The sequence below is a fragment of the Bacillus rossius genome, chromosome 15 (assembly GCF_032445375.1).
Source record: "Bacillus rossius redtenbacheri isolate Brsri chromosome 15, Brsri_v3, whole genome shotgun sequence".
NCBI classification, from domain to species: domain Eukaryota; kingdom Metazoa; phylum Arthropoda; class Insecta; order Phasmatodea; family Bacillidae; genus Bacillus; species Bacillus rossius.
In genome coordinates this window covers 22439012-22462351 of record NC_086342.1, presented here as the reverse complement: position 1 = coordinate 22462351, position 23340 = coordinate 22439012, and the positions used below count along the sequence as shown (strand labels likewise).

The following is a 23340-nucleotide window of genomic DNA, read 5'->3' as shown; positions in this document are numbered from 1 at the left end:
CAGGCAGTACTGTTGTCGCTGGTGGCTCTGGCCCTAGCTCGCCCCGGCTACCTCGGCTACCCCTACTCGCTCTAGCAGTTATAATAGTAATGATGTGTGTGCTCTACATGCAGGCAGTACTGTTGTCGCTGGTGGCTCTGGCCCTAGCTCGCCCCGGCTACCTCGGCTACCCCTACTCGCTCTAGCAGTTATAATAGTAATGATGTGTGTGCTCCACCTGTAGGCAGTACTGTTGTCGCTGGTGGCTCTGGCCCTAGCTCGCCCCGGCTACCTCGGCTACCCCTACTCGCTCTAGCAGTTATAATAGTAATGATGTGTGTGCTCTACTTGCAGGCAGTACTGTTGTCGCTGGTGGCTCTGGCCCTAGCTCGCCCCGGCTACCTCGGCTACCCCTACTCGCTCTAGCAGTTATAATAGTAATGATGTATGTGCTCTACCTGCAGGCAGTACTGTTGTCGCTGGTGGCTGTGGCCCTAGCTCGCCCCGGCTACCTCGGCTACCCCTACTCGCTCTAGCAGTTATAATAGTAATGATTTGTGTGCTCTACATGCAGGCAGTACTGTTGTCGCTGGTGGCTCTGGCCCTAGCTCGCCCCGGCTACCTCGGCTACCCCTACTCGCTCTAGCAGTTATAATAGTAATGATGTATGTGCTCTACCTGCAGGCAGTACTGTTGTCGCTGGTGGCTGTGGCCCTAGCTCGCCCCGGCTACCTCGGCTACCCCTACTCGCTCTAGCAGTTATAATAGTAATGATGTGTGTGCTCCACCTGTAGGCAGTACTGTTGTCGCTGGTGGCTCTGGCCCTAGCTCGCCCCGGCTACCTCGGCTACCCCTACTCGCTCTAGCAGTTATAATAGTAATGATGTGTGTGCTCTACTTGCAGGCAGTACTGTTGTCGCTGGTGGCTCTGGCCCTAGCTCGCCCCGGCTACCTCGGCTACCCCTACTCGCTCTAGCAGTTATAATAGTAATGATGTATGTGCTCTACCTGCAGGCAGTACTGTTGTCGCTGGTGGCTGTGGCCCTAGCTCGCCCCGGCTACCTCGGCTACCCCTACTCGCTCTAGCAGTTATAATAGTAATGATGTGTGTGCTCTACCTGCAGGCAGTACTGTTGTCGCTGGTGGCTCTGGCCCTAGCTCGCCCCGGCTACCTCGGCTACCCCTACTCGCTCTAGCAGTTATAATAGTAATGATGTATGTGCTCTACCTGCAGGCAGTACTGTTGTCGCTGGTGGCTGTGGCCCTAGCTCGCCCCGGCTACCTCGGCTACCCCTACTCGCTCTAGCAGTTATAATAGTAATGACGTGTGTGCTCTGACCTGCAGGCAGTACTGTTGTCGCTGGTGGCTGTGGCCCTAGCTCGCCCCGGCTACCTCGGCTACCCCTACTCGCTCTAGCACTTATAATAGTAATGATGTATGTGCTCTACCTGCAGGCAGTACTGTTGTCGCTGGTGGCTCTGGCCCTAGCTCGCCCCGGCTACCTCGGCTACCCCTACTCGCTCTAGCAGTTATAATAGTAATGATGTGTGTGCTCTACCTGCAGGCAGTACTGTTGTAGCTGGTGGCTCTGGCCCTAGCTCGCCCCGGCTACCTCGGCTACCCCTACTCGCTCTAGCAGTTATAATAGTAATGACGTGTGTGCTCTGACCTGCAGGCAGTACTGTTGTCGCTGGTGGCTGTGGCCCTAGCTCGCCCCGGCTACCTCGGCTACCCCTACTCGCTCTAGCAGTTATAATAGTAATGATGTGTGTGCTCTACCTGCAGGCAGTACTGTTGTCGCTGGTGGCTCTGGGCCTAGCTCGCCCCGGCTACCTCGGCTACCCCTACTCGCTCTAGCAGTTATAATAGTAATGATGTGTGTGCTCTACCTGCAGGCAGTACTGTTGTCGCTGGTGGCTCTGGCCCTAGCTCGCCCCGGCTACCTCGGCTACCCCTACTCGCTCTAGCAGTTATAATAGTAATGATGTGTGTGCTCTACCTGCAGGCAGTACTGTTGTAGCTGGTGGCTCTGGCCCTAGCTCGCCCCGGCTACCTCGGCTACCCCTACTCGCTCTAGCAGTTATAATAGTAATGATGTATGTGCTCTACATGCAGGCAGTACTGTTGTCGCTGGTGGCTCTGGCCCTAGCTCGCCCCGGCTACCTCGGCTACCCCTACTCGCTCTAGCAGTTATAATAGTAATGATTTGTGTGCTCTACATGCAGGCAGTACTGTTGTCGCTGGTGGCTCTGGCCCTAGCTCGCCCCGGCTACCTCGGCTACCCCTACTCGCTCTAGCAGTTATAATAGTAATGATGTGTGTGCTCTACATGCAGGCAGTACTGTTGTCGCTGGTGGCTCTGGCCCTAGCTCGCCCCGGCTACCTCGGCTACCCCTACTCGCTCTAGCAGTTATAATAGTAATGATGTGTGTGCTCTACATGCAGGCAGTACTGTTGTCGCTGGTGGCTCTGGCCCTAGCTCGCCCCGGCTACCTCGGCTACCCCTACTCGCTCTAGCAGTTATAATAGTAATGATGTGTGTGCTCCACCTGTAGGCAGTACTGTTGTCGCTGGTGGCTCTGGCCCTAGCTCGCCCCGGCTACCTCGGCTACCCCTACTCGCTCTAGCAGTTATAATAGTAATGATGTGTGTGCTCTACTTGCAGGCAGTACTGTTGTCGCTGGTGGCTCTGGCCCTAGCTCGCCCCGGCTACCTCGGCTACCCCTACTCGCTCTAGCAGTTATAATAGTAATGATGTATGTGCTCTACCTGCAGGCAGTACTGTTGTCGCTGGTGGCTGTGGCCCTAGCTCGCCCCGGCTACCTCGGCTACCCCTACTCGCTCTAGCAGTTATAATAGTAATGATTTGTGTGCTCTACATGCAGGCAGTACTGTTGTCGCTGGTGGCTCTGGCCCTAGCTCGCCCCGGCTACCTCGGCTACCCCTACTCGCTCTAGCAGTTATAATAGTAATGATGTATGTGCTCTACCTGCAGGCAGTACTGTTGTCGCTGGTGGCTGTGGCCCTAGCTCGCCCCGGCTACCTCGGCTACCCCTACTCGCTCTAGCAGTTATAATAGTAATGATGTGTGTGCTCCACCTGTAGGCAGTACTGTTGTCGCTGGTGGCTCTGGCCCTAGCTCGCCCCGGCTACCTCGGCTACCCCTACTCGCTCTAGCAGTTATAATAGTAATGATGTGTGTGCTCTACTTGCAGGCAGTACTGTTGTCGCTGGTGGCTCTGGCCCTAGCTCGCCCCGGCTACCTCGGCTACCCCTACTCGCTCTAGCAGTTATAATAGTAATGATGTATGTGCTCTACCTGCAGGCAGTACTGTTGTCGCTGGTGGCTGTGGCCCTAGCTCGCCCCGGCTACCTCGGCTACCCCTACTCGCTCTAGCAGTTATAATAGTAATGATGTGTGTGCTCTACCTGCAGGCAGTACTGTTGTCGCTGGTGGCTCTGGCCCTAGCTCGCCCCGGCTACCTCGGCTACCCCTACTCGCTCTAGCAGTTATAATAGTAATGATGTATGTGCTCTACCTGCAGGCAGTACTGTTGTCGCTGGTGGCTGTGGCCCTAGCTCGCCCCGGCTACCTCGGCTACCCCTACTCGCTCTAGCAGTTATAATAGTAATGACGTGTGTGCTCTGACCTGCAGGCAGTACTGTTGTCGCTGGTGGCTGTGGCCCTAGCTCGCCCCGGCTACCTCGGCTACCCCTACTCGCTCTAGCACTTATAATAGTAATGATGTATGTGCTCTACCTGCAGGCAGTACTGTTGTCGCTGGTGGCTCTGGCCCTAGCTCGCCCCGGCTACCTCGGCTACCCCTACTCGCTCTAGCAGTTATAATAGTAATGATGTGTGTGCTCTACCTGCAGGCAGTACTGTTGTAGCTGGTGGCTCTGGCCCTAGCTCGCCCCGGCTACCTCGGCTACCCCTACTCGCTCTAGCAGTTATAATAGTAATGACGTGTGTGCTCTGACCTGCAGGCAGTACTGTTGTCGCTGGTGGCTGTGGCCCTAGCTCGCCCCGGCTACCTCGGCTACCCCTACTCGCTCTAGCAGTTATAATAGTAATGATGTGTGTGCTCTACCTGCAGGCAGTACTGTTGTCGCTGGTGGCTCTGGGCCTAGCTCGCCCCGGCTACCTCGGCTACCCCTACTCGCTCTAGCAGTTATAATAGTAATGATGTGTGTGCTCTACCTGCAGGCAGTACTGTTGTCGCTGGTGGCTCTGGCCCTAGCTCGCCCCGGCTACCTCGGCTACCCCTACTCGCTCTCCACGCAGTACCACGCCCAGGACGCGCTGGGACAGTACAGCTATGGCTACGCCGGCGGTCCGTCAGCCAAGAGCGAGGTGAAGTCCTGGGACGGCGTCACCCGCGGTGGATACTCGTACGTGGACGCCGAGGGCAAGCTGCAGTCCGTCTCCTACACCGCCGACCCCGTGAACGGCTTCCGAGTGGCCGCCACCAACCTGCCCAAGGCTCCCGCCCCTGTGGAGTCGGCGCCACTGGTGGCCCCCGAGCCCGTGCAGGACACCCCTGAGGTGGCGGCCGCCAAGGCTGCCCACCTGGCCGCCCTGGCCGGCGTGCCGACGCCCCTGGCGGCTCCCGAGCCCGTCAAGGACACCCCTGAGGTGGCAGCTGCCAAGGCCGAGCACCTGGCCGCCGTGGAGAGGGCTGCTGTGGCCGCAGCTGCCGCCCCCGAGGTGCCGCTGTCGCTGTACTCCGGCCTGCCGCTCGGCGCCGGCTTCGCCTACTCCAGCGTGGCCCCCGAGCCCTACCTGTACCGCGCCGCGCCCTGGTGGTGACCGGCCGCCGCGACTGCGACTGCGACTGGCGACCGGCGACTAGTATCGGGTGACTGGTGACTAGAAACGCTAAAACTGCCATACCTGCTCTTCGCTCCCTCTTGTGGTGTCTTTGATTCCGACTGCCTGTGTTGTTCTCTGTGATGTATTTTACTGTTTGTACATTATTGTAAATTTACATTCAATAAATATTGTTTTGATATTTAAAATTGTATTTACAATTATTTATCCTGTTTTAATTGTATTTTCGTTATAGTACCATATATACTTTCACAATTGTGTTTAGAATTATATTTTTGGGTCTAAAAAATATAATTTTTATCATAATAATACACATCTTGATGGATAATGTCTAGTTTTCATTAAAATTCGCATTTTTTAGTAACATTTCCTACTTCTCGATTAATCTTTCTCATTTTTGTTACATTGGGTTATTTTTGACGTGTAAATATCTTAAGTTTCGTTATACTGCATAAGGAGAAGTAATTTATAACAATTGGAACATAATCCAATGAACGGGAATGTGTAACCAAGATGGCATACCCACGTTTAGCAACATAAACACGTATTTAGTTACATTCGTAAATATTAAGTGACATACCAAACGTATTCGTGTGCCAAATGAAATTTTATGTCTGTGGAGTTATCCTGGTATATTAAAGATCTCAGACTTTCGTGGCCATTGTTTGTAGGCGAATTATATATATATACAAAACTCATAAGCCAAGCAACTATGATAGTATACATTTGTTAAACTAAAATATTCATAGTAAAAAGTAAAAATATTTCTTAAAATATTTAATTAAACTGTTTTACAATGATTATAATATATATATATATATATTCCTTTTAAAATACCAATAGGCTTAGTAGCACAGTGGTAGAGCGCGCTGTTCTTAACCTCAAGAGATGTGATTCAAATATGTCACTGGGAAAAGTACTTTGTCATTTTTTTAAATTTAATATAAAAATATGTTATGATAATTATATTCAATCAGCTAAGTAAGATTAATATTTGTTGTAGTAATTATTGCAAACTGATTTCAGTCAATTAAGTAAAAACAAATACACTAATATATTCTTAGTTTCAAAATGTTTCAAGTTACTATTTTACAAATGCCATAAATGTATAACTACTGAATTGTGCGTAATCTTTATAGTGTTAACTGTTTAATGAATTTTAACAAGATTGAGTGTATTTTAATAAAAGTCATTGTCAAAAATCAAGTCCAAAGACATGTTTTAGATTTTTTCAAGTCGTTTTCGCTTTTATCTTAACCATTTCTAATTGTTTATTTATTACTTTTTAATGACATAATAATATAATAAAAATAATGTTGAATTAGCTCAGTAAGGTTAAGGTTTTTTTGTAGAAAGTATTTATAGACCAATTTTAATCCTTTAAGCAAAAACAAATACGCATGCATTAACTTAGCATTATAATAATATGTGTTTTAAGAATGTTTCCGGTTAAAATGTTAGTAATGCCTTAACTTCATATTATTAGCTTTTTAGTAAATTTTTACAAGATGGACAGTATTTTAATAAAAGTCCTTGGTGAATACCAGGTCCCAAGCCGGGGTTTAGGATTTTTTGAGTATTTTATTAGAGCCGTTTTTAATGAATTAATATTTCCATATGTTTGGTGCTGTTTTCTGTGCATGATGGTGGCAAGCAACGTTTACGGGTCAGGCAGCGAATTCTAGCGGCGAGTGCAGAAAGTAAGGGTATGATGTGCGTCTAGAAATTTTCTTTCGTACTTGAAAGGCGAATATTTTATTCACCAGCATATTTGCCATGCTCGGCATTATTTTAAAGAATATTAGTTTAAATTTCGTGACCGAGTTCCCACCATAAGTTAGTTCATTTGCAACATGAACAACATGAGAACACATGAAATTGCTTTTTACCGAGGTCACATGTTTACGCATCACTGGCGAGTACTATAAAACCCGCTCACATTTTGGTATTTCTCTGTCTGTTATTTTATTGACTTCTTATTGACTTCGAACTGATTGCCGACATCCCGCCGTCTCAAAATTGGGAATAAAAAACATTTTAATAAGATTTCAAACTATTTTTAATTACTTATTTTACTAACCTTCCTGTCCTCCTTAACCAAATAATTGCGGTTTAACCTGTTCGTATCTTTAAATTGTTAGAAATCCCTAGAAAGTATGAGAAAATTGTAGTTAAAAGTGGAACAAACGTGATACGAAAACCAACTATTCTTCTGCGTTTATAAATTCACTGTTAAAAATTCAACACATACCCTCCTAAATATTTGGTTACATTTGCAAAACTAAATACATTTATAATACACCAAGCATCTGTTTGTAAGATACATGTGTATATTTAGGTTTTTATTTTACTTTTAAAATTTAAGGTTAATATTTGTTCAAGCCAAGAATTTGGTATTTTTCGATAAAAATCTGCAGTCATAGTGTATTTGTCCCTTTTCTCTGTGTCTGAGCATATAAAGCACAATTACGAAAATTTAAAATAATTATTTTTTTGTGTGTTTTTCCTATGCATCATTAAATATGCTTGCTATTATCCTACAAATATTAATGTTTGTAGAATATTATGGACACAACTTTTGAATTACATATAGTTCACATCAATCTTACCTCAAAAGGCAAATAATTATAACACTTGGATTTTTTTTTTCATAAAAATGATCTTATTTCAAAATGAAATAAAAAATTCTGTCTTTTGTATCCAATGTTTTAATATATACATGACCAAAAATATAAAAATATATTTTTTTACTCTTGTTATCTTAGCTTATAAATATGTAGTTCATCGTTGGCTTTTAAAAAGTCTAGAATTTCTTAATTTAAATAAATGAATCTTTAACTACAATTTTCACTGTTTAAATTCATATAGCTGTAACAGAAACTCTGTTATAAAATTATCCTAAGGATATTCGTACCAGTCAGCAAGTACAACCGGTGGTTGACCAAAGTAAGTTGCTGAACTACATTCATTTAAAATATCTCTGTCCATTAAATATGACCGTTATGTCTTTTGCATATAACAAAAACAACTTAAGCTTTTTTATATAAAGTATATGAAAAAAATTTCGGCCCTGTAAAATTATTTAAAAAATACAGTGACAACTCGTATACAGATAAGTCAGAACTCAGCAGACAAAATTTAGCTGCAAGTTCATCACAAAAAATGTATGTTGGAATCATATACAACTTATGTTATGAAATGTTTCCCGAGGCTGGTACAACCACCGGAAAACTTTCCCTGTTGTACAGTTATTTATTTTATATCATTAGGGGTAAGAAAACTTTATGGAAAATTAATATGATTTCCCAAATGTTTAAATAAAACCATTTTACAGTAGTGACAAGTTTATTGGTGGATGTTAAAATTTGTTTAGCAAAACATTCTCCAGGCGCTTAATTTTCCATCTTACTGCCTTCCCTATTGTTTACATTAAAAAAGTGGTTCATCTCCAATATCAAAGACTTATACCAGCCTTAGGAAACACTTTATATCATAAGTCGTTTGTATGTTATAACTTTTTTCGTATCGAGCCGAAGTTTGTGGTATGGATTCTGACTTGTGCTGTATATATCTAATGCACTCCTGTTTAGCTCTTGAAGTTCCTTGGGCTATTAAATCAAACGCGTGTTTTAAAATTGTTTACAACATATATTTCTGTCAAACATAAAATGTTAATTTTTGAGTTTTTCGTTTATTGGAATCACTTAAGCTTACTGGAAACGCCCTTAATACTTATGATCATGTTAGTGCCTTATACAGGCTTATATGAAACCTGTAAAGTAATGCACTGATAAAAAGATGACATCTATTCCTGAGTTAGTACATGTATGCAGACATTTTAAATTAAATTAAAAAGTCGGTTTAGAATCAAAAACATAATTCCAATGCATCATCTTGTAGTGTTTAGCGTAACTTAGTTCTAACTTAGTATTCGTGAGTTCGATCATCACTTCGGAAGCATGTGTAATTAGATAAGTCTTTAAGCTGTATCACAATTATTCCACTAAGAAGGCAGGGATTTTTTAAAATTTCATTTTTGTGGGCCTTCAACATTCATTTAACTTATTTAACAAATTGATAGATTCATATTCATATACACTTAAAACAGCTTAATTAAAAAGTTAGGGCATTGGATTTAATTCTTGACTTTATAATAGGTTAAAAATTGCATAATGCTAGAAGTGCAACATCTTATATTTACCAAAAAAATTCGTTCATTTTTTAAATAAAAACGTTAAGAGATAAACTATAATATTATTTAATTTTTAATACTTTCATTTATTTCAGCGAGTATTCACTACTTACATTATTAATATTATTGTTTGGATTAAGGAGTTTTATATAAATAAAGCTCATCGCGCAACCTTACGCATTTTAATTGCAACATATTTACCTTAAAATTAATAAATATATACTACAAGTACTCAATGTAAATTCAGATCGGAAATAAATAAGATTACTTTACTAATTAAGAAACCCAAAGACGTTTTACTTAAGGACGTATCTTTCAAATAATCAAAGAGAATTCTCAAGTTCCTAAATACTTAGTTTGTATAGGTATGTATTTTTATTTAATATTGCATAGTATATAATACACGTGTTGTTAACTTTTTGGTTTTATAATGTTTGGTAATATATTGTGTCTGAAAATAAATTTATGGAAAAACCAAGTAAAATACATTTATCCCTTTGCAAATGTATATAAGAGTTGAGAATACAAGCGTGTGTGTGTGAAATATAAAATGAATTAGTGGTGACTACTTGACTTGTGTAAGTCATTTATGAATTATAATTATGCTTTATTGCTACCGCGAATTTAATCAACGAAACGTGAACAATCTAAGAAAAGACCAGTCGCGAAATTTTGTCAGGAAATTTATCACTGCCATTACGGAATTGTGCCTCCATTACAAGAACATTAACTAAAACACGAGAAGTATAACATTTTATATAACTTAAATAAAGAAAGTCAACTAATAGCCCGCGTTCGCGTTTTCATCGACTTCAATGTGTAAAGACGCATTTTGTTCGTGTTCAGCATATATTACCTCTTCTGGACCTTGTTGAGAGCTAATGGATGGCGGAAGAAAATTTATGCTAAACGTATTCGGTGTTAAAGCTAATACAAAACTGTGCATTTCGAATCAAAATGCCGGGCTTGATTGACAACTTTCCATAGTAGGAGGAGTGTTTAATTTATTACAGCCCCCCCCCTCCTCTCTATTTCGTATTTAGATTATGACAATTTGTTACTAGCCTTGTTTTAAGACAGTTGACAAGGCAGCTTGTGTCCAGAACCGTGGCCATTATTTCAGACTGTGAGTTATCGACCGACTCGCCTCTTGACACTTCTCGCTTATTTCCCCCTTCCCCCCCCCCACACACCCCCTCCAACACGCACATTCTCGGAAGGCCTAGGTCACTCATGTGGTTACGGGTCGCGATGGTTACGGGTTAGATCCGAGACCACCCGACGCGATTCATAATTATCAGCACCGAGACGATATGCAAATGGCTCGAAGCGCATTGCAGTCTTAGAAGAGTTGATGTGACACCATGACGTCACTTGTTTTTAATCTTCTCAACTCCAAGGATCCTCGTCGACCTGGTACACGCAAACATAATGAGTTTTTTTCAGGAAGAATGCATAAACTTTTTTTTCTTCAACGATCAGTTATTGTTCATTACTAAAAACTAGTAGTAACATACTAAGGGCTGATATCACCAACAGACATCAAGAAATTTAATCTATTTAAAATAACAAATCATTAAGATGTTGTGTCATTAACGTTCTGTCACGAACTTCATCTCAATTTTCTCAATTAATGGAGATAAAATATTTAAACCTCGGTCTTTTTCTGATAAACTTAATGAGGTAGGAAATAGGAGTAGCTAACAAATATTTCGGAAATCGTAATGTTTAAAAAAAAAAAATTAAAGTGTCAAGGAAATAAGTTATCCGTCTTGAACCACGATGGGTTATTTTTCAAGTTAAACAATTAAATGAATAAAAAAAATTTCTCGGATAAAATAGTTCGTGGTGAAACACGCGCTAGCGTTTTTCGACGTAAAATTCAAAGTGACAAAATTTTAAACCGTTTAAGGTAAAAAAAAAAAAAATCTTTAATGTTTCCCCATATACTTGTCAACGGCGGTGTCTTCTTGCCTTGCTTAAAATAAACTGGATCAATCTGTCAACCAGAGCCAATGAGAGAAACTAAAGACCCGGGGCAAATAATTTGGTCTGACCCCCTTCTCATTATATAATTCACGACCACGTTTAAAATGTATGTATGAATAGACTGTAAAGATTACTGCGACCATAAATATAAAATTATTCAGCACGTATCAAATAACTATTAAGGTTTCCTATGACTTACATTAAGCATAGACTTGTAATTTTCCTATTAATATAATAAACCAGAAAATAAATAAAAAATTCAAAACTCAAATGCCCTGTTTCCCTTACTGTCAGAAGGTCATTAAAATCTCTTCATTTGATTAAGAACTGGACTTGCATTTTCCTTGTGACGTAGTGGATAATATACACTGTAATTATTTTTTTATAAATGGAACCGAAATATTCATGTAAAATTACAGATATTTTGAATTATGTACATTTACATGAAAACTGTATCGCAACAAAATATTGGTAACGGTAATGCTTGTTTCGTATTCTTACCTAGGCATTTATGCTTTGTGTTTTCCCAGTATCTATAACAGTTCAAGTTATTTGGAAACCATCATATGAATTGTTTTCCAGCATTAACTGCGAACATTATTATTCACGGTAAAACAAAATAAGATCAAATCGTTGAGTATTAGAATATCTTTTCCATTGTTCAAAATTTATGTTTGGATTTAAAATCAATTAAAATACAAAATTACGCGCCAATTTTTGTAAGAAATACTCAATATTATCTTGGAAAAAAAAGAATTTCACATAAGCAAAAATTACCATAGTCATGTGTTGTACAAAGTTAAAATATATGGCTTGTATTTCATAAACTATTTCTTGACAACTGACTTCCAAAAGGAATATTTTGTAAAAGGACAGAATTTTTTTTTTTCTGTTTAACATATCACGCTTGTATACCAGGTTTTGATGGGCGTTGGCAGCCAGATTTCTGTATCACTCACTATAATTGTTCGTAACACAAAGTGAATCTGCTAATCACTTATCAAGAAAATATATTACAGTAAGAGTTCTACAACAATCGCAAATCTTGTCGCTGTCTTAAAATATTTCGTTTAAGTAACTGTGGATAATGCCGTTATTTCACCAAACCTTTTTTGACGCGTTGTTAATCACGTTTCTTTCAATGAAACCATTTTACATCACTGAAAAGTTTTAAGTTCATTTTAAAACTTTTATCAGTTGAACATTATACAGAAGCTGGATGTTCCGTATTTAATACTTTCTCTTTTATTTGCAACTAGCTGTGCCCGGCCACGCGTTGCTGTGGCTTTCTGGTTAAATGTAAAAAAAAAAGTAAAGAGAAAGCACACAATTTTTTTTGTAATTTGTTTGAAGTAGGTACACATATACAAAGCATCTCTCTCTATCTCTATCTCTATCTTTATCTCTATATAGGCCCTTTCTATAAATATCACCTTATTTCTCTATACACCTCTATTTCTATATATCTTAATTTATCTGTGTTTCTACATATATCTCAAACCATCTCCCTATCTATATATCTCTACATCTCTCTATACATCTATATATATCCCTCTCTCTTTCTTTCTATATCTCTCTGCATATCTGCAAATCTCCCGGTCTCTATTACTATATTCCTTTATATATCTCTATATCCATGCCTATATCTTTCTATCTGTGTATTTAACATTAAAAAACAGAGGAAGAACACACAAACATTACTTTATATATATTTTTACCTATCTGTATTTTTATCTATATTTTTGTTTGTCACAGGTGTGACACAGGTATGTAAAAGCAAGCACGGATTAAAATTCAACTTTGTGTCAAAATTTCAAAACAATCGGTGAACTTTCGACGATTTAAGATTTTGAACGAACGAAAATTTACATTTTTTTTTTTACTTACAAAGATAATCCAATGGTTCATCTCCAATCATGAAAGTGTGAACCAGTCTTGAGAAGCACTTTATTTTATCGTGGTGAACCTGCATAAGGAATGACCCGGCCTTCAATCTTAGTCCATTCATCTTGTCTTCGGAATTTCTTCGATTTTTCCTGAACCAATCCATCTGTATGCTGGGTTTGTTGTTTCGCACTAACGACCTCGTGTTTGATGATAATGTTTAATTTAACCCTCGAATACTCAAATACTATCAAATATTTAGTATTCTAAAGATTAACATTTGAGGAGAAGGAATAAAAAAATAAAAATTGTATTACTGAAAATATCTGAATTTTACTAGGCCAATTATTTTTCTTTATACCTAACCTGTTACGATATCCCAAGATAGTTCACTTCTGACTGTAATCATATTAATAAAATTGCTAGATGTAACGATTCTGGAAGCATATTTTGTGAAACAAACTTGTAAATTGTTGAATGTTACAGCGCATCATAGTTAATATTTTTTAATTTCTTGTACATTATTTTATTTTTGACTTTTGAGACCTAGATTCGGATTCGAGGGCTGTATTCTAAATACTCTTTGGAATTCAAATTCGGGATTAGGATGGGATTTGACCCATCTCTAGTTTAAACCATTAAAAAAACAATAATTTAAAATTGTATACTTTCACTGAGCACATATTCGGTTACAATGTTCCTACATGCCTAAAAACATTTTTCATTTAAATAATTTAAATATATATATATGTATTGCCACCTGTTGCTCATTCAACTTATTTTACGACAGCAACATGATTTGCGGTAGTGGTTGAACTTTGTTCGGTTGAACACAATATTCAGATTCTTGGTGTTCTATCTTTAATATGTTCTATCTTTTTTTATTTGAGGTAAACAAGAAGTTCAGATACAAATTCAAAGACGTAGAAACCTGGATAAGCACTTCAGATCATAAGTAGTAAATATGTTTGCAACATTCCCCCCCCCCCCTCCCGGTTAACCTGCATACCAGGTTGGTCGGGCGATTTCAGAAATATTCTTTATGAATGAATAAATATATATGTATGATTTTATGAATGTATATGTGTTAGTAGGCGTGTATGCGTGTGTGTTGAAGCAATATTTTTCCACCTAAGTAAGTTTATACAATGAAGTAATATAATGAATAAAATTCTTGACACTGACTGACAGACAGAGAACGCACAGCTTATACCCGCGGGTCTAGAAACATGAAGTTTTTCACAGAATTTTCTTATACAACGTAGATGAGCACTAAGAAAGGATTTTTGAAAATTCTTTCCCTAACAGGGTTCAATAAAAGATGAAAATTTGTATGGAAGTTAGTCATTTCTGAAGTTAGAAATATGTTAAGGGTTACTTTAAGGGTGTGAAACGGGGGGAAGTTTTATTTAATAATCAAAAATCAACGTAAAGTTTAATTGATAATATCAGTTAACATTCAATAACTACGAAAGTCTTTCCATAAATGATATTTTACCATTATTATAAAATTCTCTCCTTAATTGAGGTTTGTTTGAATTTATTAATGTTGAATATATTTCCGAACAAATTAAATGTAATACAAGAAATTTGGACATTGAAAATAAATGTTACTTTTATACAAGCACTTTTTAAAAACGTTCGTCTGAAAATTTTTCTATGAAGGAATCTTTTCGATAAACACCTGATATATTATTACACTAGCTGCCCGACCCGGCTTCGTACGGCTATACTAATGGAAAAAAATTAAGCCACATCTCCCATTTACAGTAATGGTAAATAAAAAAAACTCAGTGAAATTTATTACAATGCTGTATAATGAACCGGAGAAAAAATGAATAGCACCGATAGTTTCCCGACTCGTGTACGCAACGTACAACTGATGTACCCGTACTTCGCTACGGCAGTCTACAGGCAGATCACTCTTGCGCCGCTCATTATACATGCCCCTCCTTGTGGGTACGCCACTGCCGCGCGATGCCCGTTGCCATGGAGACGCAGAAGGCACGAACAATGCAAAATCCTGTTCTCATGCAAAGTACCCACTGTTGCCTGGTTTTAACCACCCTATGGATCTAATTTTCGCAAAATGTCATCCTGCGTAACATAAGGAACATTACTGTGAAGTTTCAAGTCTGTAAAATATATACCTATACTTGAAAAAAAAGGGCAATTTTGATATTTAAAGTACCCGCAAAATTTCAACGGTGATGAGGACTGCACTAACAATGAAATAGTCGTTGCCATAGAGACGAATGAAGCATCAACAAAGCAACATCCGTTGCCATGGTGATTTCCTACCAAAAACTGGAAATTTTTATATATTACGCCCCCGAAACTCCCCTTGGGATCGGATTTCCGCAGAATCCGTTCTTAGTGAGCGTCTACATCATAAAATGAGTAACTATGCTAAATTTCAAGTCAATCGGGTGTATACTTAGAGATCTCGTGATGAGTGAGTCAGTGAGTGGTATTTCGCTTATATATATATATATATATATATATATATATATATATACAAGTCCTTGTCAGAATTGTAAAGGGAGAGGAAAATTATTGATGGTCCGAAAAATTAAAATTAATTAAAAACAATTCTGGTAAAAGAAAAAAAAACTAATTAAACACAGAGAGAGGAAAAAAACAATAGGTTTGCGATTTAAAGTGATAAAAAGAATTTAAATACTAATTGAACTCTTATGAGGGTACTGATTGCTTCGTTGTTAATATCACACGGGTGTTTTTTACTTGTATGGGAAAATTAAGAATGATAAGGCATCTAGTGCGTGGCAACAATGTTAATAGGCAATAGGAAATAAACGTCTAGCGCCTGCGGCATTGTCAACACACACTTCGTACGTTTACTGCATGTTGTATCTAACCCCGTCCAACGCATTTGATTCTAAATTGGACTTTTAGTAAAGATCCCTAATGTTATTGATAATATAATATAGCCTATAGCCTTCCTCGATAAATGTACTACCCAACACTGAAAGACTTTTTCAAATCGGACCAGTGGTTCCTGAAATTAGCGCGTTCAAACAAACAAAACAAACAAACTCTTCAGCTTTATAATATTAGTATAGTTTTGTTTCCGAAGTTCAGGATGTTTGGAATACATCACATATTTTTCTCACAATGTTGCAATACAATCACTCTCTTGAAATCCACCTGAGCGAAGCCGTAAGAGTAGGCATTTTATTTCCGGTCATTTTATGTTTCTTTTTGAAGGTTTATTTAAAAAAAATACTCAGAGCAGCAAAAAATTAACTAAACCCATTGGAGCCATTCAATAGGCGAAAAATCATTTCTTTTGGTTGCTTATAATTATAAATGTATGCAGAATGAATTATTATCAAAAATAATATGAAATCTTCGATTAAATCAACATTTTAAAGTTTTAACTGTCCGCAACTTTTCATATATTAAGCTAAGCACAGTCAAGTACAGATGTACACTCATCCCAAGTTAATGAATATTAAGACAAGTAATTAATTATTTCAATCTTATATTACTTTAGAGGAAAAAACAAAAAATAATATAAAAGTGAAAAAATTATTACTATAAATAGCTACTCTCTGTTATTAATGTTAACTAATGTGATGAAATTAATTTTAATCATAAAGATGATAATGTATTTAGGTAATCCTGAGCTTAATTTATCCCGTTTAATGAATACTGGAATGATATAGATCCTCTTTGAATATCACAATATAAATTTATTAACGAAAGTTGATTAAGTTTAACGTGTTTAGCAAGCAACTAACCAATTATCCTAATTTGAATAGTTATTTAAAAACAATTTTTTACTCCATGCTGTCACTGGCAAGAATCCAGTTAGTTTCAGACTGCCGTAAGCTTGCAAGTAGTTATATTTGCATTGTGATAGGTGTAACAATTTAGCTAGTTAAAACTGTTTCAATTATTTTATATGCATATTTGTTAATTAATCACTTTCATTAGATAACATGTCTGCTTAGGAAAGAGGAAGGAAATCAAATGAAGCCCATTTGCAATGAATATAACAGATTTCTTAACAACTTAATTCGTTTGACACAATTAAGATAATTTTCCAACAAAATATGACGTAAATTTAACCTTTAGAATTATTTTTTTAAGCAAAAATAAAGGTAAATTCTATAGGGCACACTATGCATCTTGTTGCAAATTGAGCTCACGTATTCCTTTTACATTGATGTTCTACCATGATTGTTATTAAGTCTGGCTTAAAGTTAGCTAATTATCTATAATACATATGTATGTGTGTAAAAATTATTTGGTGTTGTAAACAATGAGCATGTTTACATTTATTGTTCTCATATTTTATTATTATAACTATTATTTTTAATTAATTTAAGTTTTGATCTAATGATCTATGTATAAACGGTAAACTAAAGCTACCTGGTAATACCACATCTTATTGCAGCTAGTCTCATTAATTTGGTTTTTTCTTAGGTCTCATCTACATATAACTATATTTAGTTGAATATGCCGTTTTATTATTTTCATGCACCAAGCACAGTTTATTAGATCGTTTCATTCATCCAAATCGTTATGAATTCAGTCTTCAGTCAGAACTCTTAGCAGCCTTTTTCCTTGGTCGCCACAACAAACTGAACGATAGAAGTTTCTTTTAGAAGTAAATAAGGAGAAGAGGTCCTCCATTGAAGGAGTAAAGACGTCGTTCGTGTATGTGAGGGTCTCCGAATCCTCGGAGCCCTGCACGAGCGATAGGAAGATTAGAACCTAGGGAATTGTGAACATCTGATTTTACCCATGTCAAATTCAGAGAGACCTTTCAAACCCGTTGAACCCTGCCGCATCGCTCGAAACCATATCAACGTGCTTCAAGCTGAAGACTAAGCTGAGCAATTACTACTTCTTGTTATTTGAATGACAGTAGTCAAATTATGTCCACCTGAAGTTCACAGTTAATAAACTGACTCCGGCTAGAACAGTGACATAAAGTTTGACATCAAATTTAATGTAATAACCTGCAATAAAAAATTTTGTTAAGCTAATAAGCACCATTTTTTGGTAATTTTAAAAGAACATCCAAGTTTGGAGTAAGTCATCACCACCATTATTATAGTGACAACTTAGACGAGTCAGTTTTTGTACATCGTGAAGACAAGTTGAATGATAGGATATTTTCGTCACACGTTCACACACATAGGGTCAGGTCAGCGGGACCTCCAATATTTGTACTGGGCTCCGAGCCGATACGGCACAGACTCTCTGCTGATCTAAACTGTTAGGTTCTGAACCCACGACCCTCGATGTACGACCGCGACGCCTTGCCAATCGTGGTCACCAGAGGCCGAAACCTGCGGATAGAAGTGGCGGTTATTTAGAACGATAACCAAGTACACCGTCAGAAATTACAGTAAATTTCAGGGACTAAACAACGAAGAATGAGCCTGAAATTAATGGAAGTGTTCTTCTTAATCTCGTATTACTGGATCTCCGTCGACTTTGAGTTTCGAGCTTCGTTGTAAACAGGGTAAACACAAAGCGTGAAAGGAAAAAAAAAATTTTTAATGTATTTTTAGTATTGTACAATTATTATTGTTACAAAACCAGCTAACTCAGTACTGTAAATTTTCGAAGGTAAACTGTAAATTTACGAATTTCACTGGATAGTTTGTAACCAGCGATATTCGTAAATTTGAGATTAAAATTTAAAAAAAAAATAAGTTACGATGCTGCAGGTTTCACTCAGTGTCGCCGTGAAAGGAATTTTTTTTTTTTGCTGTTATTCAACAAGATTTTCAATATTGTTTGTATAATACGATTATTATTGTTACGAAACAAGCTAACTCAGTACTGTAATTTTTTTTAAAAGATAAATTGTAAATTTACGAATATCACTGGATGATTTGTAACCAAGTATTCTGCGTAAATTTAGGATTAATATTAAAAAAAAAAAAATTGTTGATGCTCGCAAGTGGGTGAGAAGAATACACCTGAGTGTCACCGGAATGCGCGGTGAAAGCGACGGATACTTAACAGTCCGTTATTAAAATCGCCCTTGAGAGTCTGCGCGGTGTCGCCAGGGTGCTATACATATTAATCGCTCGTCGTTAGCGAGAGTTCGGGGCGGGGCTGCGTTCGAGTTGCCCGGTGCGATGTCTCGCCGCGTCGGGAGGTTGGTAGGGGGAGGGAGGAGAGCTGGAGGAGGGGGGAGCCGGGTATATAAGCGGCGGGGCGCGGCGGCAGACACCACTCAGGCGCATCCCTAGCGAGTACTGGACCACCAGCAGCGCTAGACACCGCAGCATGAGCACCCTGGTGAGTGTCGCCCCTGGACGGGTAGGCAGCACGCCACACGCACCCACCCGCTCCCACTCGCGCTCAAACACTCCTCAAACAGCTCAGAGTATTGAGTACTTGGGGGATCCGGCAAACAAACCAGGATGCAGTGGAAAACCGCACACAATAATATAGAATTACAGAAATACAGAGAATTTTTTTTTTTAGCACTTTGATAACCAATCATAAATTTTTTTTTAAATATTTCTCAATTATGTTATTTGACTGTATGCAAATTTCTTGTGTATTATTGGAATTAAAATCGAAGATAGAAAGTGGGTTTCGTAGAATTTTATCACCAACTAGTAAATATTTCGGCATGGAATTATTTTTACCATAGCCAGTTTTTTCTCTCTCTCACCCCCGCACACCGCGTTGCACCTTATCAACACGCAGAAATTAATTGCGTCTACAAATCGTGACGTGGGCATTTTTGAAAGTTTTTAGTGGGTTTTTTTTTTCTCTCCGCTAGTTCCACTCGCTAGCGCCATGTCGGTGTTGAATTATGCTTTTGCTGTGATGTGTGAGTCAAATAACATTCTTGAAATTTAGCGTAGTTCACGTGGTACCTGTTTTGACTTGTTTACTTCCATGTATGACATAATATTGAGCCATTCCATGTGATTGAAGCATTTACTATCATGACTACGGATCATAGATTACAATTGACAAACAGCTGATTTCCGAGTAGATTAACTATTTTATCATGCTTGAATCATTTCTTTTACTGTCCATGATTTAAGTTAACCTCGAATAATTTGATCACGTTTTAATTAAAATAATCATTTTGAAAAATTTAATTATATAATTTAAGTATCGCCAATATAAGATGGCTACTTAGTGATAGTTCTTACTGAAAATAAAATTTAAATTGTACGAAGATGAAACTAATTACGTTTATTTATCAATGAAGTAACTTTATATATAAATATATAATTTTTGTTATTCATTTCAGTTAATATAATTATACAAAACACATTATGAGGTCACTAGCCTTAGGTTAGTTTTTCTAAAGTCAGAAGCAAGACATTGAGAAAATCGTGTTTACATTTACATAAGAGGGTTTTGCTGCTTTATATTCTTTCAACCTCTGGAGGTAATCGTTTTGCCAATGCGCTTTCAAGTTCTCGCTGGCATTGCACCAGTTAAAATTGAGAAATTGACATGAAAACATGTGACACAAATCAACCCAATGATTGGGTTGCACTGCAATTTAAATAATTAGTATTATATCAACATCAACACATTCAGTCATCTCGCAGCCGTATAAAACTGATATACAACGATATTATGGAATAAATTTGACTAAATTGTCGGACAAGTTGTTACCTACTTTATGAAGACTGACTGCACGCCAATACGTTTCTACACGCAGTACCTGAAACGAGTTATATCATTTTAATTTTGCCCACAACAGTTGCGTAGAAAATCAAAGTGCCTGGTATCTATAGAATTAAAAAAAAGTCCGCTGTTAAAATAAATTGTAAATTATTAACAATTAGTACTCGTTGGCACTATCACTTTTAAATTTATATTACACGCATTGATAAACGCGATGTTTTATTTTCATTGGATGATAATTTGGCTGCTACTATCGTATCTCAAGAGCTATCGCCAATGTAATGCACAACCACATCGGCTGTGTCTTCTATGCTGCTAAAACCACATCTTTATAACACCAAATACTCTTCAAGCTTCTTTTTGATAAAGCTGCCGACTAAGAAACGCCAGACTGGCAATGAATATAACGAGATGTGAGGGTACAGTAAAACCATGTCCATCCGCCCGTCTTTAATCCGGACCTCCGGGTACGCCGGATTATATTTGTAGACATTTTATTAAATGTTGACATAAAAAAATAAGTTTGCATTCTTCATCTATGCAAACAAAGACAGAACACTATAATGTACATGCCAATGCTTCAAACAAACACCATAAATGTCTGGCCTTATAGCTCGCCCCGGCTACCTCGGCTACCCCTACTCGCTCTAGCAGTTATAATAGTAATGATGTGTGTGCTCTACCTGCAGGCAGTACTGTTATCGCTGGTGGCTCTGGCCCTAGCTCGCCCCGGCTACCTCGGCTACCCCTACTCGCTCTAGCAGTTATAATAGTAATGATGTATGTGCTCTACCTGCAGGCAGTACTGTTGTCGCTGGTGGCTCTGGCCCTAGCTCGCCCCGGCTACCTCGGCTACCCCTACTCGCTCTAGCAGTTATAATAGTAATGATGTGTGTGCTCTACTTGCAGGCAGTACTGTTGTCACTAGTGGCTCTGGCCCTAGCTCGCCCCGGCTACCTCGGCTACCCCTACTCGCTCTAGCACTTATAATAGTAATGATGTATGTGCTCTACCTGCAGGCAGTACTGTTGTCGCTGGTGGCTCTGGCCCTAGCTCGCCCCGGCTACCTCGGCTACCCCTACTCGCTCTAGCAGTTATAATAGTAATGATGTGTGTGCTCTACCTGCAGGCAGTACTGTTGTCGCTGGTGGCTCTGGCCCTAGCTCGCCCCGGCTACCTCGGCTACCCCTACTCGCTCTAGCAGTTATAATAGTAATGATGTGTGTGCTCTGACCTGCATGCAGTACTGTTGTCGCTGGTGGCTCTGGCCCTAGCTCGCCCCGGCTACCTCGGCTACCCCTACTCCCTCTAGCAGTTATAATAGTAATGATGTGTGTGCTCTGACCTGCAGGCAGTACTGTTGTCGCTGGTGGCTCTGGCCCTAGCTCGCCCCGGCTACCTCGGCTACCCCTACTCGCTCTAGCAGTTATAATAGTAATGATGTGTGTGCTCTGACCTGCAGGCAGTACTGTTGTCGCTGGTGGCTGTGGCCCTAGCTCGCCCCGGCTACCTCGGCTACCCCTACTCGCTCTAGCAGTTATAATAGTAATGATGTGTGTGCTCTGACCTGCAGGCAGTACTGTTGTCGCTGGTGGCTGTGGCCCTAGCTCGCCCCGGCTACCTCGGCTACCCCTACTCGCTCTAGCAGTTATAATAGTAATGATGTGTGTGCTCTGACCTGCAGGCAGTACTGTTGTCGCTGGTGGCTGTGGCCCTAGCTCGCCCCGGCTACCTCGGCTACCCCTACTCGCTCTAGCAGTTATAATAGTAATGATGTGTGTGCTCTGACCTGCAGGCAGTACTGTTGTCGCTGGTGGCTGTGGCCCTAGCTCGCCCCGGCTACCTCGGCTACCCCTACTCGCTCTAGCAGTTATAATAGTAATGATGTGTGTGCTCTACCTGCAGGCAGTACTGTTGTCGCTGGTGGCTCTGGCCCTAGCTCGCCCCGGCTACCTCGGCTACCCCTACTCGCTCTCCACGCAGTACCACGCCCAGGACGCGCTGGGACAGTACAGCTATGGCTACGCCGGCGGTCCGTCAGCCAAGAGCGAGGTGAAGTCCTGGGACGGCGTCACCCGCGGTGGATACTCGTACGTGGACGCCGAGGGCAAGCTGCAGTCCGTCTCCTACACCGCCGACCCCGTGAACGGCTTCCGAGTGGCCGCCACCAACCTGCCCAAGGCTCCCGCCCCTGTGGATTCGGCGCCACTGGTGGCCCCCGAGCCCGTGCAGGACACCCCTGAGGTGGCGGCCGCCAAGGCTGCCCACCTGGCCGCCCTGGCCGGCGTGCCGACGCCCCTGGCGGCTCCCGAGCCCGTCAAGGACACCCCTGAGGTGGCAGCTGCCAAGGCCGAGCACCTGGCCGCCGTGGAGAGGGCTGCTGTGGCCGCAGCTGCCGCCCCCGAGGTGCCGCTGTCGCTGTACTCCGGCCTGCCGCTCGGCGCCGGCTTCGCCTACTCCAGCGTGGCCCCCGAGCCCTACCTGTACCGCGCCGCGCCCTGGTGGTGACCGGCCGCCGCGACTGCGACTGCGACTTGTGACCGGCGACTGGTGACTGGTATCTGGTGACTGCGACTGGCGACCAGTGACTAGTATCTGGTGACCAGTAACTGTGACTGGAGGCGCCAAACATTTATACTTTTATGCAGCTGCCTTTTCCTGTGTCTTTAAATCTGAAGTCTGTTTATGTATGATACTCTGTGATGTATTATTTTGTATCATATTTGTTTCGAAATACATTTTTGTTTACATAAACAATTTTTTTCTTACTAGAATTAGGTTTAATTAATTCTTTCTATTCAGCCTACTTTTGCA

The 23340-nt window shown here is 40.2% G+C and overlaps 1 protein-coding gene across 1 annotated transcript; it reads left to right on the top strand.

The window, feature by feature from the left end:
- The first annotated feature begins 4148 nt into the window (after window positions 1-4148).
- On the top strand, window positions 4149-23244 carry LOC134539651 (uncharacterized). Its single transcript, XM_063381838.1, has 3 exons — window positions 4149-4786; window positions 19104-19164; window positions 22336-23244. Exons 1-3 carry the CDS (start codon window positions 4164-4166, stop codon window positions 23032-23034), a joined length of 1383 nt encoding a protein of 460 aa, XP_063237908.1. The 5' UTR covers window positions 4149-4163; the 3' UTR covers window positions 23035-23244.
- Window positions 23245-23340: the final 96 nt, after the last annotated feature.

Coding starts and splice junctions, on each gene's coding strand:
- LOC134539651 (XM_063381838.1), top strand. CDS start 4,164: ATGATGTGTGTGCTCTACCTGCAGGCAGTACTGTTGTCGCTGGTGGCT. Junction 4,787..19,103: donor TACCGCGCCGCGCCCTGGTG/GTGACCGGCCGC, acceptor GACACCACTCAG/GCGCATCCCTAGCGAGTACT. Junction 19,165..22,335: donor ACCGCAGCATGAGCACCCTG/GTGAGTGTCGCC, acceptor AGTACTGTTGTC/GCTGGTGGCTGTGGCCCTAG.